At 49.1% G+C, this 18,725-nt stretch overlaps 1 protein-coding gene across 1 annotated transcript in view; it reads left to right on the forward strand.

Annotated features, from left to right (window-relative positions):
• The first annotated feature begins 2,034 nt into the window (after positions 1–2,034).
• FNDC1 (fibronectin type III domain containing 1) overlaps positions 2,035–18,725 on the forward strand; it is a 109,107-nt gene continuing 92,416 nt past the window's right edge. Inside the window, exon 1 of the mRNA XM_055433027.2 lies at positions 2,035–2,332. Coding sequence (XP_055289002.2) covers positions 2,221–2,332 — 112 coding nt within the window. The 5' untranslated portion in view covers positions 2,035–2,220. The remainder of the gene's footprint in view (positions 2,333–18,725) is intronic.

Genomic DNA, 18,725 nt, shown 5'->3' on the forward strand with positions numbered 1-18,725 from the left:
ATCAGCATTTCCTGGAAGTTAGTCTAGTCAAAGCTATGGTTTTTCCAGTAGTCATGTATGGCTGTGAGATTTGGACTACAAAGAAAGCTAAGCACCAAAGAGTTAATGCTTTTGAATTGTGGTGCTGGAGAAGACTCTTGAGAGTCCCTTGGACTGCAAGGATATCCAACCAGTCCATCCTAAAGTAAATCAGTCCTGAATATTCACGGGAAGGACTGATGCTGAAGCTGAAAGTCCAATACTTTGACCACCTTATGTGAAGAACTGACTCATTGGAAAAGACCCTGATGCTGGGAAAGATTGAAGGCGGGAGGAGAAGGGGATGACAGAGGATAAGATGGTTGGATGGCATCACAGACTAAATGGACATGAGTTTGAGTAAACTCCGGGAGTCAGTGAGGACAGGGAAGCCTGGTGTGCTGCAGTTCATGGGGTCGCAAGGAGTCGGACACGACTGAGCAACTGAACCGAACTGAACTCTGTGCTTGGTACTGTGATGACCTTTTTGGGTGGCAGACAGGATATAAATATAAATCTTTATCCTCATACTCTTACAGATGGGGGCAGGTACTGGTCAGGACTCACAGGTTATGTTGGATAGACACCCCACTCCAACTTAGCCAAAGGAAAATTTGTCTCCCAGAAGCAATCTTCAGGAAGTGCAGGGCAGAGGTTGGCGCCCAGGACTTACCCACCTGCGCAATTTTTTCTCCCTCATTGGTTGTCCTCCACCTGGGCATCTTTGAGGAAGGGCATATTTCAGCCTACCTCAGACTTTTTCCACCAAGTCCAATGAGAAGAGTCCTGATTTGATTGACCTGGCTTAGGCCACCGGCCATCCTTGGACCAACTGGGGTGGGAAAGAAGGTGGTTAAGAGGGGAGCCCCACCAGAGCCCCTTGGCCTGGAGGAAGGGGTTAGTCTTCCCAAAATAAAAGCAGAGAGGAGGGAGTGTTGCGGAAAACCAAGGCTCCATGAAACGGTGGGGAACGGTTTCAAAACTAGGGAGTAATTAAACATCAAAATGATTGCAAATTACAAGAGCTCTGGGAGCTCACAGACCTTGCGGGATAAAGGAGGAACGAACCCTCACGGGGACCCCGGAGAAAGTTTCCCAGAAAGGCAAACCATAGGATTCTGCCTTTGCTGGGTGCTCATGGGGACAAGAGGTACCTGCTGGGCTTAACGACTTGGATGAGTTTCTTTTCCTAAAAGAGACGCTGCGTTTCAGTTTTTCATCAGTCTAGAAACCTTTCCCTCTCTGCAGAAGGACGCAGGTCTGGGGGCCGTCACAGTGGAGGGCTACCTCGACCTCAGGTTGTGAGCTGCAGCCCCATGAGCACCGCCAGGAGGCTGCTGGAGACCCTGGCGAGCGCGGACCGGCCGGCTGCAGGCGTCCGGGTCGCCTCCAGGGGCGCTCCCAGTCCGCTTCGAAGGCGGGGAGCTGACCACAGATAGGTGGAAATCAGGATAGGGAATCCCAAGCCGTGTTATATCACAGAGATCGGAGTCAGCGAGAACAGGCAAGCGCTCCGCCTTTCTTTGCGCGTTTACAGGATGCTTCCTTTGAACCCAGTTCACCGGCTCCGCACAAGACAGCTGGGAGCAGCGGTGTGTCCTTGGACAGGAACACCCCTCTCTAACGCGGGGTGTGGGGAAGGCGGGGGTGAGCCTCAGGGGTGACCGCCGCGTGCTGATCGAGGTGAAGGAATCTGGCCAGGGTCCCCACCGGGGACGCCAGAGGTCTTTTTTTAAGGCGACAGAGGGCACACCTGGGCTTGGCGGCGACTGGACGTGATGGGCCCTTTACTGAGCCAGCAAACCAGAGGACGTTAGACACCCGGGGCGCCCCCCAATCCCTGCGTCTTAAGACCCGCCCCAGCGGTTTCCCGCCGCTCTCGGGCACCCTGAGCCCCGGCCCCGCGCCCCGCCCGCCTCGGGCCGCCACCCCCGCGGCCCTCGCGCCGGCAGGGGGAGCCCGCGCGCGGCTAAAAGGCGCGGCCGGCGGCCGGAGGCCTCAGTGCGGAGCGCGGCGGCCGGGGCGCGGGGCCGGGAGCTCTCGGCGCGGGGCCAGGGGCGCGCGGGCGCGGCGCAGAGCGCTCAGACGCACACCGACGGCGGGGACCCGACGGCAGCCCCTCGGCGCTCCCGGACTCTCGGGCCAGCGCCCGCCCGCCTGCCCGCCGCCCGGCCCAGTCGGCCGCGCACCCCGGGGCTCGCGATGGCCCCCGAGGTCGGGGCGTCCCCGCGCGCGCGGCGCCCGCTGCCCTGGGCGGCGTTGCTGCTCCTGGCCGTGCTGCTGCCCGTCGTCTCCCCGGCGGGGGCTGCTCCAGGTACGCGCAGTCCCGGGCTCGGCCGCCGGGCTCTTCGCGCCCCTCTGTCCAATTTCCGTGCGCCCCTCGACCGCCTGTCGCTCCGGGCACCGCCACCCTCCCTGCTCTGTACTGGCTGCATGTCGGGTCCCTAACCTGTGCGTCCTCATCGCTAGCGAGTCCCGGCGCGGAGGGGCGACTGGGGACGACGGGTCCCGGTATTCGGTGCCTCACGCGCGGGAGGCGAGCGCAGGGACACGGTTAGACGCAGGGGACCTCAGCTTCCTAGGTTTCAACTTTGCCGTCGAATGCCCGGAATTCGACATCCCAGGAACATTCAGGCAAAGGAAAGCTGGGGGGCGCGGGAAGAAAGGAAAAATGACCTTTCTGCGCTGCGGTGGGAGTGGGGGCGATGCTTTTCTTCGCCTACAATTTCCCCCCGGGGCATCCTTCTTTTCCTCCTGTTCACCTGCCCCGAGGCACGGATGCCTGGTGTGTGGTGGATGGTTCCCGGGAGACCAGAGGGAGGCGGACAGGCAGGACACGTCCATGAGCGCGCGGGGAGAGCCGTGAGCCGCCGCGGGGCGGTCGGGTACCTCGGTGCCCGAGGAGAAGCCCGGCTCTTAGGGTGCATCTCGGTGGGAACTTTGGAGCTGGGAGAGGACTTCTGTCTTGAGAGGAGAGAGGGGAAGCCGGGAGTCGGTTCGGGAGGACCTCACCCTTCCCCTAAGGCCGAGGCTGGACACCGGGTGGATGCTTTCCTCGGGGGCTGAAATGTGAGCAACTGCTTTTCTGAAAACGCCAGCGCGCTGTGTTCACATTTCTCGTAGGTTTCCCGCAGAGAGAGACAAGGGTTTTCATCCCCAAGCCGTTGGTGGCCTTTGTTTCCACCTCCTGTGCAGGCACTTTCACACGACACTGCATGGCTTTTATTTATGGCATCGGTTTGTAGGAATCCAAGAAATGGACATTTTTGTTGATACTGTTCACTCCCAGCTGGGTTATAAAAAATTCAGACGCGATTCCAAGGAGGGCTACTTGCTTTGTGAGACTATTTCGTGTCTCGATTGCCCTCTTACTACAAGTGAAAGGGGGAAAGGGCCACACTGCTTGGTGACTCTTTTTGGTGGGTGCCTCATGTGTAACGCTTGCTTCAGGATTACGCCAAGTACTGAGATGCCACTTGTTCATAAAAGGCGGTTCCAGCTGTGGGTTTATTTCCTCTCTGTTAGCTACTTATAGGAAAGCATTATCAGAATATTTTTTATAGTATTTTATCAATAATAAGACTATTTTAAAGCCTTTCAACACCCCCGCCCCCGCCACCTACAACCCATGGCTTTTTTCCCCCCCTCTAAATTAAATTCTCTGAATGTTGAAAGAGTTTTTGTATCAGAAAGGAGACTGAAGCTGGAGCCCGTGCCCTGCTGGCATTTTACAGCCTTGGACCTGCTAGACTGCTCTGCCACCTGCTTGATGGGTTATGTTTGAGTGGGTCTGAGGTCCGGGTGGCTTGTAATCGCTCCCGGGACCCAGCTGTGTTCCGTGCTGCTTCTCTGCCTTCTGCTCTGTAAATCACTGAGCTGTGGAATGTCGGAGCTGGAACGCTTGCTGGCACTTCTCTCCACTCTGTTGACGTGGGATTTGCAGGAAAATGATGACCAGACTAGAAGCAGACAAAGGAGGACTAGCGTATTTTGAAATGCGTATTCACTGCCTTTAAATGATAGAAGGAAAGCAACAGATGTAAACTGCCGAGAGCGCCCCCATGCTGGGGAAGAAATCGGGGTCACAAAATGTATTTCATCTGCTTCTCTGGAAGGCTTCCTGTCTGTCTTGCTGTAATAGCTACAGTCACTGCCCCAGACTTGTACTCTGGGTGTTACAGCAGGGCTGTGGACACACTGCTTCCTCTCTGGCTCAACCGAAGCATAGGCTTAGCAAGCTTCTTGAGTCAGAGCCTCTCCTAGTCCCCAGAACTTTGGGACCAGAATCCCTGTAATGAAATCCCCCAGAGACAGATTCCTAGTGGTGGACCCACCGCGGCTCAGAGGAACTTTCTTTAAAGCACAGATGATTTGTAGGGCATGCTGGAGACCTGAATAAACCCTTCATCTTGATGGTCAATTCAAATGTAAAACGAAGTAAGCAAGTGATGCCTTTCACCCCCTCTGCCCTCTCTACAATAAAATGCAACCCAACCATTAAAATTATGATTGCACTTGTCAGCCTGATAAGATAGCTTTCTAGAAAACATGCAAACACACACACACACACACACACAAACACACTGTCATATATTGATAGTGGTAATCTTAGGGTGGTTTGGGGTGATTTATTTTTCTTTAAAGCTTAAAGACTCAGGGAATCCTCAAGGTCAAAGCGATTTTCAAAGAAATACTAAGATACTATTTGCCTTTTTCACAGTGTTGTATCTGTGGAGACAGTACAAAAGTTTGGTGGGAAAACTGGTGGTGCTTTAAGGTGGGAAAACTGGTGGCGCTTTAGGGTGAATCTTGGCATCGGTGCCCTCATGAACTCAGGGTCACTGCATCTTTCAGACTTTTGAAGGAAGGATATGCTAGTTTCAATGAAGAATGTCCTTGGTGCAAGAGTAAAAATGATAGATTTTGCCAAATCTCTACCCTTGTATGCATGTCTTTTTAATATGCTGTGTGAAGAAATGGGAACTGCATGATTAGGACTTCTGACAGCCCGCGTTCATCAGTGAAGTGGAAGTGTTCGTCGCTCACTCACGTCTGACTCTTTTCAGCCCCATGGACTGTAGCCCGCCAGGCTCTTCTGCCCATGGGGTTTTCCAGGCAAGAATACTGGAGTGAGTTGCCATTCCCTTCTCCAGGGGATCTTCCCGACCAGGGATCGAACCCAGATCTCCTGCACTGCAGGTGGATTCTTTACTGGCTGAGCTACTAGGGAAGCTCATTGGTAATTGTGCAGGAAAGCAGTTGTGTGATAGTGTGAGGTGTGAGCTGAACTAGCTGCTTTTTTTCCACGAAACACCACCACAGCTGCGAACAAGCCAGTTATTTTGACTTGGGTATTTGGCAGACGTCTCAAAAAATGAACAAAGGTGGGCTGCTTCTTCTGGTAAAATAACTGCTCGAGTGTCTTGCCAGTGAGAAAATTTGAGCTGTCAAGTGAAAATTAGAATTTTGCCAAGTCACCGCCATCATCCTAAGCTTAAAAGTGTCCCACTAGTTAAACAGTTTTCTAACAAGATAGGTGCTGATAGAAATGATTTTTGAATACTGTGTTATAAAGTGTATCAATGTTTAGAGGCTCTGCATAGCCAAGGGAACTGGTAAATCCAGGTGACTGATGCACAGTGTTACAAAACCTTGCCTGGCTAAAAGATTCATCGAAGTTCAGAATAGCCCAGTGGATTTTTAATGTAACGAAATGTGAGAAATTCTTTATATGGTTTCAGATTGTACACTGCAACTAACCTTGAAGGAACTGCTACTTGATGAGTTTTGGTGTAGTATCAAAGACTTTCCAAAATTATCTGTAAGGCTATTGAAATACTTTTCCAATATCTGTATGAGGCCTGATGTTTTTGGAGGACTCCAGTGAAAACAATATACTGCAATAGGTTGCAGTTTGATAGGAGATCCTGCTGTCTTCCGTGAAAGAAATTTGCCAAAATGCCAAAAATGCCATTCTTCTCATTATTTCTTTTTTATTTTGGAAGACAGTTTATTATAAAATCCAGTTTGTTATGATGGCTTGTAATGGTTTACTATTGCTATTTCAACATGAATTAATAGGTATGTAGATTAACCTCTTCCAAGATTTAATTTCTAGTAAGTAGACATAAACATAACCTCTGTGAGATGGTCGTTAATTTAAGCATAGAAAAGAGTCTGAGAACAGGAAGTTTGATGACAGCTGGTGTGTGGAAAGGAAGTAGGTTCAAATCCAGGTGCATGGGTTTGTCTCCGTGCTGTCGCCCTTCACCTGCTCTGTGACCTCAGGCCAGTTAGTCAGTCCCCGTTAGACCAAGTGAATGGAAAGAGTCCTTCTGCCCCTAGAAGCCCTCATAGGCTCTCCTGGGACCCAGGCTCCACGCAGCTCCGAGGGTGTCCCTCCTCCTCTGTCCTCTGGAAGGAGGGGTGAGCTCCTGGAAAGATTCCTCTGCCCCTGGAAGCCCTCCTAGGCTCCCCTGTGACCTGGCTCCCTGCAGCTCTGAGGGTGTCCCTCCTCTGTGTCCTCTGGAAGGAGATGTGAGCTTCCCCTTTCTTTTTATCTTGTGCATTGGATTCCCTCCCCTCGGATGAAAAAACTTTTGTCAACTGAGCACAGAATTCATTAGTAGTGTTTAGAGGTTGTGATAGAATTGCAGAGAGGTAACTTGTGTCCCTGAAAAGTTATCACTGGTCAGCTCCAGGATACCATCTTACCAAGACTGTCCCTAGCTCTGTTTAAGACCAAAGGGCCTGTTCCCTGAAAACTGGCCTGGTTGGAGATGAGGAGCGGAGGGGTGTAATTAGTTTCCTTTTGCTGCTGTAACAAATTGCCACAAACTTGCTGCTGCTGCTGCAAAATCGCATCAGGCGTGTCCGACTCTGTGCGACCCCATAGATGGCAACCCAACAGGCTCCTCTGTTCCTGGGATTCTCCAGGCAAGAATACTGGAGTGGGTTGCCATTTCCTTCTCCAATGCATGAAAGTGAAAAGTGAAAGTGAAGTCACTCAGTTGTGTCCAACTCTTAGCGACCCCATGGACTATAGCCTATCAGGCTCCTCTGTCCATGGGATTCTCTAGGCAAGAGGACTGGAGTGGGTTGCCATTGCCTTCTCTGAAACTTAGTGGCTTTAAATAATGCACATTTGTTATAGTTCTGGAGGTTAGAAGTCTGAAATGGGCCTCACTGGGATACAACCAGGGGTTGTGTTGCTTCTCCGGGCTTGAGGGAGGATCCAGTTTTCGCCCTCTCCAGCTTCTGGAGGTGCTGAGATCCTCAGCTGGTGGCCTCTCCAGCAATGACCTCACCCTGCTTCCATCCATGCATCACCTTCTTTGACCTTCATGCTCCCTCTTTCGCTCATAAAGACCCTTGTGATTACACTGGATGGTCCTTAACTTAATCACATGTAAGTTGATTTTGCTGTGTGAGGTCACGCACTCACAGGTTCTGGGGATTAGGACATGCACATTTTGGGGGGCATTATTCTCCTCCTGCATGGGGTGAGAGTTGGGGGAGGTGATTAGATGCAAATATTTCAGGAAAGTCTCCATGACTTTGCTGATAAGAAGCAGATCCTTTTCATTGGTCCCTTTGGAATTTAGGAGTTTCTTGAGTTACAATAAAACTTCTTATCAGAGGCTTTCATTTCAGTTAGAAAATATGGGGGTGAGTATTTAAATATATAAAGATAAAGGAGAGAAAAGAATATATATGTATATGTAATCAGATGTTTAGCCATAGAATATTTATGTTAAGATACACCTGAAATTGAAAACTTGGCTGCCTTTGGGGAGGGCTGGGTAACTGGGGGGTGGGGATAGATATTTCATTATTTTAACAGACATACATGAGAGCATTTGGAATCAGGGAGATAGTGGTTAAACACATGGCAAACACCCTTTTTCCTTCTAAGATGTTATACTTGTTTTTTCCTTTTTTTGAAATCTTTTATTTTTTATATATATATTTTATTTTTTCTGTATATATATTTTTATATTTATTTTTTATCCTTGTCTTAGTTACAAAGAAGAGGGATTTAATTTAATTGGGGGAATTGTGTTACTATTGTCATCTTATTAAGGAAGGTTCTCCAGTATGGATCAGATGGTTAAAATTTGGAAATTCTGAATGAGGAATTTTTGTGGCCCTGAGTATTAGGTGACGTCATGTGGAAGGCACATTTTTTTTCTCCCAGTTTCTTCCGTCTTGGGCTCCAGGCCTGGCGCTCGGCAGTGTTTGCGGCCCACGGCCCTTAGAGGGCGCTCCGGGCCTTCCCGCCGCGCGGCGCTGCCCGCGGGCCCCTCGCGTTGCGGCCCCAGTGGTTGGGGGGCTTTTAGAACACACGTTCAGTTACCTGCTTTGGTTTTCCCTTGGTGTTTTGCCTTTTTTTTTTTTTTCCCATTTCTGCTACTCACTGGAGCTTGCTTCAGATACTAAGCTAGGAAGGACACATCACTCATTGTGATGCCTGCAAGTTAGCAATTTTCACCTGACTGCTGGTGAGAAAGAACTTGAAGCCTACACCTAAAGCTGAGGTCAGCAGCCCTTTTTAGCTGCTGGGGTACCCCTGGAATCTGCAGGTTCCAGCCAGAGCTGCAGCAGCTGGAGGATGAGTGAGGACCCGGGAAGCCGAGGGGTGGTGCCTGTCTTCTGGGTGCTGGAACTCAGTTTTGAGTGAGTTTTAGTGAAACTGTCTCTCTCAATATCCACCCCCTTCATGCTCTGTGGATTCTTTTTGTATCCAGGGAGACTGATGCAAATCCTCAGATGGGTTTAATAAGTGCACCGAAATAGTTCAGTTCAGTTCAGTTCAGTCGCTCAGTCATGTCCGACTCTTTGCGATCCCATGGACCGCAGCACGCCAAGCCTCCCTGTCCATCACCAACTCCTGTAGCTTGCTCCAACTCACATCCATTGAGTCAGTGATGCCATCCAACCATCTCATCCTCTGTCATCCCCTTCTCCTCCTGCCTTCAATTTTTCTCAGTATCAGGGTCTTTTCCAATGAGTCGGTTCTTTGCACCAGGTGGCCAAAGTATCAGAGTTTCAGCTTCAGCAGCAGTCCTTCCAATGAATATTCAGGACTGATTTCCTTTAGGATTGGCTGGTTGGATCTCCTTGCAGTCCAAGGGACTCTCAGTAGTCTTCTCCAACACCATAGTTCAAAAACATCAATTCTTTGGCACTCAGCTTTCTTTATAGTCCAACTCTCACATCCATACATGACCACTGGAAACACCGTAGCTTTCATTAGACAGACCTTTGTTGGCAAAGTAATGTCTTTGCTTTTAAAGATACATTTCAGGGTTAGAAGGTCGTTTTATGTGGCCAGATGGTTGGTCCAAGCCAGAAAACATGGATTGCGGATGCACCTGTGTGGCTTGTGGGAAAAGGGTGGACAGTGGGTCCCTGCACCCCCATGCCATGGCTGGAACCAGTTAGCAGCATGATAAGCAATCCAAACAGCTGTGCAACCACGGCTCCTAATTTGAGATGACTCCATGTTTGTCTGCCCATGCAGTCCCACCAACACTCACCACAGCTGGACTGCCCAGGGCTGGGCAGGGCCAAAGAGGCCAGAGAGCTGAGGGGGCATGTATTGTTTCCTTGGAGCTTAGAGGAACAACTTCAGCCCAGGTCAGGTCAGGTGAGGGTGGCTGGGGCGCGTGGGCCCCGCGAACTGCCATCTGAACCAGGCCAGGGTGCCTGTTAACACTGACGGGTTCTCTGGGGCAACAGAGGGGAAAGCGGCCAGCACCATCTCCTGAGGGCAGTACCACCTCATCCTTGTAGAGTTTTATGAAAATAAAATCCTCTGCCAAGAAAGCTCAGCCTGTCCGCCCTGGTGATGGCCTGGATGTGTGGTTGTCGCCTGCGGCTTCCACCTAGCACATGGAGAGCAGAGGTGAGCCTGTCCCACTGAAGCTGGGGCGGGGGTGGGTGGGTGCAGCGTGGGGGTGTGAGGCTGAAAAGGGTGGAGGAGCTTATTTTGCTTGCTGTGGGTCCGTTTAAAGAAAGCTTTAAGGGATTGTTTCCCTAGACAGAAATGTCAGAGCTGAATGGGACTGTACCCGGTGTCACCAATGGGTGGTTGATTTAGGGGGTGACTGTCAGTTCAGAGATTGCATGTTCATACCTAATGACTTTCCATCCTTATCTATTCCTAAGTGCTCCTCTTGTTCCATCTTATGTTCCATCTGCAGCATGTTTTAAAGGGAAATAACTTGTTATTCTTGATAAATCTTGTGAAGTCCACATTTTTCTCACAATCTTCCTGTTCACTCATGGTGTATAGTTAATACAAGCTGTGGGTTTCACCTGTGTTTCATAAACCAATATCTTGTATGCAATCTATGCTTCATCCCTTCTGTTTGTCTTTCTTGTGCTTTATGGCAGATTACAATAGGGCTTTGGACGACATTATCATGTAAAAGATTCTCTTTAATGGTTTTTGGAAGCTTTTATTTTCAGGGAGTTGTAGATTCCCTTTGCAATTGTAAGAAGGAATGCAGAGAGCCGGTGACCATCCTCCGGTTTCTCCCCCCAGGTAACATCTTGCAGGGCCGCAGCACACTGCCCTGGGTGGGCAGCTGATGCTGGTGCCATGTGTCGACTTTATCCAGCGTGCACCAGTGTCATGTGCTTGTGCGTGTGTGTGTAATTTCATCACACGTGTAGCCTGTGCAACCACCGCGGTGGAGATACAGAACGTTCCATCAGAAAGACCCCGCCCACTCCTCTTTGGCAGCCACGCCCACATCCCTTCTTTCCCTCCTTCTTGGCAGCCACCAATCCATTCTCCATCTTTGTAATTTTGTCGTTTCAAGAATGTCATATCAGGGACTTTCCTGGCAGTCCAGTGATGAAGGCTCCACGCTTCCACTGCAGGGAGTTCTGGAGGGGGTCTAATCCCTTGTTGGGGAACTAAGATCCCTTATGGCATGACCAAAAAACAAGTCATAGCATATCAATGGACTTGTATATATAACCTTTTGAGATTGGCAAAAGCCTGTTTTTAAAAAGTATATGTGTTAGCCCTTTCTGCTTGAGATCACAGCAGTTAGTTTGCCTGTATTTTCTGTGTCCTTATATATTCCGGTGAGGAATCTGGCGTGGCAGGGAAGTACCACGCCCACCCTGGTCCACACCATTGTACCCGGATCACTGCAGTAACCTTCTCACTGGTTCCCCTGCTCCTGCCCTCTCCCCCTACACTCTGTTTTCAAACCCCCAGCACAGTGGTTCTCATGATGCATGAAGTCACATAACCTTCTGTCTCTCTCAGATAGAAAACCAACACCAAGCAAGTTTTCGAGGCTACACATAATCATCTTCCACACCAGGCCCTCCTTCACCTTCAGCATCCATCCCTGGGCCTGCTTGCTGGTTCCTTGTGTGCTAGGCACCTCCCAGCCCCAGGGCCTTTGCACTTGCTGTTCCATTGGCCTGAACAACTGTCCTTAAACACATATGGGATATCCCTCATCGTCTTCAGGTTCTTTATGGGATATCTTCTTCTCACGCCGTCTCACCTGACCACTCCCCGCCATTTAACAATGTAATCTTACCCCTACCCCACACTGCTTCTTATCCCAGCTTTATTTTTCTCCACAACCTCTGTCTCTACCTGAGAGTGTGTGTATATCACATGTGTGATGGTAATTGCCTGTCTTCCTCCTCTGGAACCAAAGCTCCGTGATCACATGATGTTAGGTCAGTTTTCTTCACTGAAGTCTCCCCATTGCCCGGAATGCTGCCTGGAAATAGTGGGTGCTTAGTGAATATTCACTGAATGATTGGATGTGCTTTCTTTGGTATTAATTACATACGACATTTGTTATTTGTTGTTCAGTCGCTAGGTCGTGTCCGACTCTGCAACCCCATGGAGTACTGCACATCTGGCTTCCCTGTCCTTCACCATCTCCCATACTTTGCTCAAACTCATATCCATTGAGTTGGTGATGCCATCCAACCATCTCATCCTCTGACGCCCCATCTCCTCCTGCCTTTAATATTTCCCAGCATCAGGGTCTTTTACATGGTGAAGTCTCTCAGTCATGTCCGACTCTTTGTGACCCCTTGGACCACCAGGCTCCTCTGTCCATGGGATTTTCCAGGCAAGAATACTGGAGTGGGTTGCCATTGCCTTCTCCAGGAGATCTTCCCGACCCAGGGATTGAACCCGGGTCTCCCGCATTGTAGGCAGACGCTTTACCGTCTGAGCTACCAGGGAAGTTTTTACATGGTAGGTATACTCATTTCCTAGTCCTTCCAGTGAATATTCAGGATTGATTTCCTTTAGGATTGACTGGTTTGATCTCCTTGCTGTCAACAGGGACTCTCAGGAGTCTTCTCCAACACCACAGTTCGAAAGCATCCATTCTTCAGTGCTCAGCCTTTTTTATAGTTCAACTCTCACATCGGTACATGACTACTGGGAAAACCATAGCTTTGACGCTATGGACCTTTGTCAGCAAAGTGATGTCTCTGCTTTTTAATATGCTGTCTAGATTGGTCATAGCTTTTCTTTCAAGGAGCAAGTGTCTTTGAATTCCATGGCTGCAGTCACCATCCGCAGTGATTTTGGAGTCCAAGTAAATACAGTCTGTCACTGCTTCTACTTTTTGTGTGTGTTGACCTGACGCCAGCTTGGTGTGTAGGGTTGGTGGGTGTGGGGTAGGCGCATGTGTCCCTCTTACCTGAACCGGTGGAGTCAGACGTGGGTTTGAGGAGTGTTGGCTTGTGATGGAAGTCCCACCTGCGGTGAGAGGGAAGAATTTTATTTACATGGCTGTTGTTGTTTAGTCACTAAGTGGTGCCCAATTCTTCGCGAGCTCATGGACTGCAGCCTGCCAGGCTTCCCCGCCTTTCACCATCTCCTGGAGCTTGCTCAGACTCATGTTTGTTGATTTGGTGATGACATCCAGCCATCTCATCTGTCGTGCCCTTCTCCTCCTGCCTTCAATCTTTCCTAGCATCAGGGTCTTTTACATGGTAGATGCACTCATTTCCTGGGGCTGCCGGGACAAAGGGCCACAATCTGTGTGGCCCTTTAAACAACAGAAGTTTATGCTTCCATAGGTCTGGAGACTGGAAATCTGAGATCTGCAGGGCAAGTTGGTACTCTTCCTGAAGGCTCTAGGGAAGAATCCTTCCTTTTCTTAGCTTCTGGAGGTTTCCAGAATCCTTGGTGTTTCCTGGCTTGTGGACGCGTCACTCCATCTGTTTCTCCTGTCGTGTGGCATCCTCCCTGTGTACCGTCTTATGAGGATATTGATCATATGGAATCAAGACCAACCCTACTCAAGCATGCTTTCATCTTAATGTGATTACATCTGCAAATGCCTGTTTCTAAATCCCATCCACAGGTCCTGGGCGTTAGGACCCAACATAGCTTTCTGGAGAACACAGTTCAACCCACGACATGTGGTATGCCTACATACCAACACGATTCCTTTTCAGTAGGTGAAAGAATTCACACAGCCTCCAACACTGGCCCAGAGTTGAGATGTGGGCAGACACGAGTCACTGTGTTGCATTGTGTGCTGAACTGTCAACCCAGAGCTTCAAACACCTACACACATTCAGTGAGCCGCATTCATAGATCCAGCCTGGCTACAGCCTCCATTCATAAAGTAAGTGATTAAATAGTTAACTCAGGGAAGTCCCCTGAGAAGGAAATGGCAACCCACTCCAGTATTCTTGCCTGGAGAATTCCATGGACAGAGGAGCCTGGTGGGCTACAGTCCATGGGGTTGCAAAGAATTGGACACGACTGAGTGACTTACACTCCCTCACTCAGGTCTCCTATGGGCAAGTAACTCTGCTTGGTTCTAAGGCACAGGCTATAAAGACTTATTAAAGGAGCTAGAATTCATGTAACAATAAATAATGGCATCAAATGTGATCAGTAGCAATATAAGATCATCCAGTACTTTCTAACAACTTCCACCTGCCAGAGAGTGTTAAGTTCTGAATATTTTTACACCGATGTACCTAGAATTGTAAGATTGACAAATGAGTGAAGTCACTCAGTTGTGTTGTACTGTTTGTAACCCCATGGACTGTAGCCTACCAGGCTCCTCTGTCCATGGGATTTTCCAGGCAAGGGTACTGGAATGGGTTGCCATTTCCTTCTCCAGGGGATCTTCCCAACCCAGGGATCGAACCTGGGTCTCCCACATTGCTGGCAGACGCTTTACCATCTGAGCCACCAGGGAAGGTTGACAAGGGGAACCACCAAATTTGTCCCAGGACTTTGGCCTGGTGAGTGCACTCCGAAGTTGATGCAGCCTGCATTATTTTCCTGTGTAGTAAAAGTTGGGATGTGTGACTATCTTTTATCTAGTTTGTGTTCCTTAGTGGAGATGTCTAGGTGGCAGCTTGGCTTTCCCAGAGTGTCTGATTCCCTGACATTCATTGTGTCATGGAAAGCTACCATGTTCTCTTTCTGCTGTAACCACCCCCCGGCCCTGCTGCTTTTAATACCATTTTCTACAGGCTTCCCTGGTGGCTCAGCTGGTAAAGAATCTGCCTTCAGTGCAGGAGACCTGGGTTCGATCCCTGGGTTGGGAAGATCCCCTGGAGAAGGGAAAGGCTACCCACTCCAGTATTCTGTCCTGGAGAATTCCATGGACTGTATAGTCCATGGGGTCGCAGAAAGTTGGACATGACTGAGCGACTTTGACTTCACTTCACTACCCTACCCAACAATTTCTTTTGATTATTTTCTAATAGACTGGGATGGTTGAAGCATCTGCTTATGTTGAATAACTCTCAGAATCCACAAACGTACCTATGTATGTTTCACCACAGTGAAAGGGCAGAGAAAAGAGGGATGGAGAATACGACGCTCCCTGCCTGAGACCTGGGCTGATCCTGTCTTACAGTTTTCATGACACTTTGACTCTAACACCCAGGAAGGAAGACCTCTGGGAGATGAGACACGGCTATTGTCTGAGTGTGTTGTGTGTCTCTCTTGTGTCTAAGAGATCCCGTGAGAAGTCTCTGGGGTGAGTTCCACAGGTCCACTGATGCTCTGAAGTTGTAATGAGTTTTCGCTGCAGGGAACAACTCAGGAGCATTCTGAGGGATAAAGAGCAGACTGGATGAGAGTTTTAAGAGATTCAGTTCAGTTCAATCGCTCAGTTGTGTCCAACTGTTTGTGACCCCATGGACAGCAGCACGCCAGGCCTCCTTGTCCATCGCCGACTCATTGAGTTCATTGATACTCAATGTCCATCTGGTCGGTGATGCCATCCAGCCATCTCATCCTCTGTCGTCCCCTTTTCCTCCTGCCTTCAATCTTTCCCAGCATCAGGGGCTTTTCAAATGAGTCAGTTCTTTGCATCAGGTGGCCAAACATTTAAGAGATTAAATGTCCTCTTAGAATTCAAGTTGTGGAAAGCAGTGGCCAGTGCTCCGCTCATGGGAGCACTGAGGCCACACTTTGTTCTCCGGTCATCCTAGCCTGGGGAGGACTTTCTGACCCTTGATAATGTGTATTGTCAGTCGCACTCAACTGATCTTTCACGTTGGATGCGCTTATTCCTCTTCTCAGATGCCGGTCGGGTGCTGCCCTCAGGAGACTGAACACCCCTGCCTTTCGTGTATATCTGTGATTGCGTCTCTTGAATCCCGGGGCAGTGCCTTGCTTAGTAATCCCATGTCACCCCATTGACACATTCATAGATGTCTACTTTTGAAGGAGGGCTCCCCAGTTGGCTCAGTGGTTAAAAAATCTGCCTGTCAGTGCAGGAGACGTGGGTTTGATCCCTGAGTCGGGAAGTTCCCCTGGAGGAGGAAATGGCAACTCACTCTACTGTTCTTGCCTGGAGAATCCCATGGTCCATAGGGTCACAAAGAGTCAGACATGACTGAGCGACTGACCATGTAAGCACCTTTGAAGGTGGGGGAACCTGTTGGGGTTTGACTGGGGAGAACCACCTAGTCATAGGAAGGATTGAAGACTATTTTAGACACATCACTGATAGGCAGACTGAATAGGGGAAATGGGATTAGATGACCCAGCTTTCCTCTCAACTCTCAAGATTTAAAAATTCTAGTAAGTACATTCTGTGAGTTAATTCCCCAGAATGAGGAAGGTGAAAACCCAAAGCCTGTTGATGCTCTGTGAGGAGGGAGCGTTGGCCCAGAGCCCAGGTGCTGGGACTCCTGCCAGGTCATTTTCTTTTGGGTTGAAATCGGTGACATCAATTCTGTGGCTCTTCTTCCCATATCTCATATTGTTAGTGCTTTATGATTTTCTTTCACATTTTATTCTCACATCAATCCTTTGAGGGTAGCCGTAGCAAAGGAAGAAACTAAGTTTAATATTTGCAGAGTGAAACTTCAGTGGCATATTTGCTTGGTTTGGGGCTTTGAATAGGGAATATCTATAGCTGTGCTCAGTTGTGTCTGACCGTTTGCAGCCCCATGGACTGTAGCCCGCCAGGCTCCTCTGCTTGTGGAATTTTCCAGGCAAGAATACTGGAGTGGGTTGCCATTTCCTACTCCAGGGGATCTTCCCGACCCAGGGATTGATCCTGCGTCTCTTGCATCTCCTACATTGGCAGGTGGATTCTTTACCACCAGCGCCACCTGGAAAGCACTTGAACTGGGTGAGCATGTCCTATTTATGAATGGAGAAAAATGGGCTCTTGTCTGCCTTTACTTGACACTGATGGATATTCGCTTCTTGAAAGTCTCTCTACCCATGTCTGCCACGATGCAACCTGAATTCTGGTTCTCTATTTTATCACTAATATATTAGATTTAAAACAACTTTGAGTCGTCTTTTAGACATCAGTGTTCTTTGGGTTCCACTGGAGATGCTAAGTAGACGGTTGAATAACCCTGGTGCTCAGAGGACAAGCCATTTGGGAACCATCAGCACACGAATGGGGTTTTCAATCCTGGGACTGGATGTGCTAACTTAGAGAAGGCCCCGGAAGTGCACGCAGAGAAGAGGGTGATCCAGAGCGGGCTTGGAAGCACTTGAACATTTGAGTCCTGGAAAAGGGGGAGGAGCTGAGAAAGGAGACCAGTGATGGGGAAGAGAAACCAAGGAGCAGGGTGCCCTGGAAGGAGGCAGATTGTGGGCTGGAGGACAGGAGAGGTGCTTTCAGGAGGAGCATCATTCATGTGGTTGGAAGTAGGGTAAGTCCAGGACCAGGAATGAGGGCTCAGCAGCATGAGGCCCTCCTGATGCTGACAAGATGCTCGTTCAGTGCAGTGAGCTCCCGTGTCCCCGTGAATTCAGCTTCCGCTGATGACTTTCAGTCTCGCACCTTTGGCTCTGATTTCTCTCCAGGCCTCCATTTACTCCTTGCAGCTGTGGTCAGGGCTGAGAGGCAACCAGCCGTAGTAGGAAGAGCATGGTCTGTGGTTTCAGAGACGCCTGGCTGTGACCACTGTCACTTTGTAGCTGTGTGCCCTCAACAAGTCACTCAACTCTCTAAGACTCAGTTCTTTCGTTTTTGTTTTTGGTGGTGCTGGGTCTTTGTTGTGGCGTGGTGGGCTTTCTCTAGTTGCCTCATGTGGGCTTCCCAGGTGGCTCAGTGGGGAAGAATCCACCTGCCAAGCAGGAGACATGGGCGCGATCCCTGAGTCGGGATCAAGGGGGAGGAAATGACAACCCACTCCAGTGTTCTTGCCTGGGAGATGCCGTGGACAGAGGAACCTGGTGGGTTACAGTCCACGGGGTTACAAAGACTCTGACATGACTTAAGCGACTTAGCCTGCGTGTACGAACTCTTCTTAAGCACCTGTGGATCCCCAGTGCGTAACTCAGCATCTGACACATAGAACGTACTCAGTAAATACCTGAGGAGTACTCTGCAGAAGTAAATGAAATGGCGGGACTTCGCAGGCATGTAACACGCGCGTCTTTCCTTTCTTCTCCGTTACTGCTCACTCTAGTTTTCCCTTTTCACAAATGGTCCCATTGCAATACTTGAACATTTTGCTTATCGGGTGTGTTGTGAATATTTTCAGTCCACTGCTAGTTTATTTGCCTCTAAACCCATTCGTAACCAATAAGCTATTATCTGAAATATTAAAAGATTTTAAATGTGAAAATATATTTTAAAAAGTGATTATCCTCAGCCATCTGGGTTGTCACTAGATCCGTGTGGCTGGCTTCCGGTCCTGTCTGCCTCAGTCACCCTGTTTTATACCTTCCTCTCCATAGCATTTTCTTGGCCTCTCTTCTAAGGGTGTTTTTTAGGGAGCTCTGAGTAAGATGAGTGGTGATTTTAGCCACAGTAATGCCCAAGTATTTAACATAGTTAGACAATGACTTTCACATTTTGGGACAAGGAATGAATTTTCAAGGAGTTTTTTTTGGCTGGTGTGTCAAGCAGTTTGTAGTAGGCTGAATTTAAGCTGGACCAGCAAACAATGATTATTCTTTAAGAAACTATTTCTCAGCCGCGAACTGAATTTGAAGAATGTGCAAAAGACCCACAAAAACCTGAAAAGTACTGGTTTCTGGGTTTCTGCTGCTGGTCAAGAGCAGACAGGAGTCCTGTATTCCCTTCTCTTACTTAGGTATTTTCTTTTCAGGGTCCTTTGTTTTCTTATGGTTGTCATAAATAAGTGTATCTATGGAATTCCTCCAATTTCATTTCCCTAAACCATTCTGGGGGCTTCCCTGGTGGCTTAGTGGTAAAGAATCCACCAACAATGCAGAGGACACTGGTTCC

Source organism: Moschus berezovskii, chromosome 10 (assembly GCF_049115385.1).
Source record: "Moschus berezovskii isolate FMDL1 chromosome 10, NW_MosBer_1.0, whole genome shotgun sequence".
NCBI classification, from domain to species: domain Eukaryota; kingdom Metazoa; phylum Chordata; class Mammalia; order Artiodactyla; family Moschidae; genus Moschus; species Moschus berezovskii.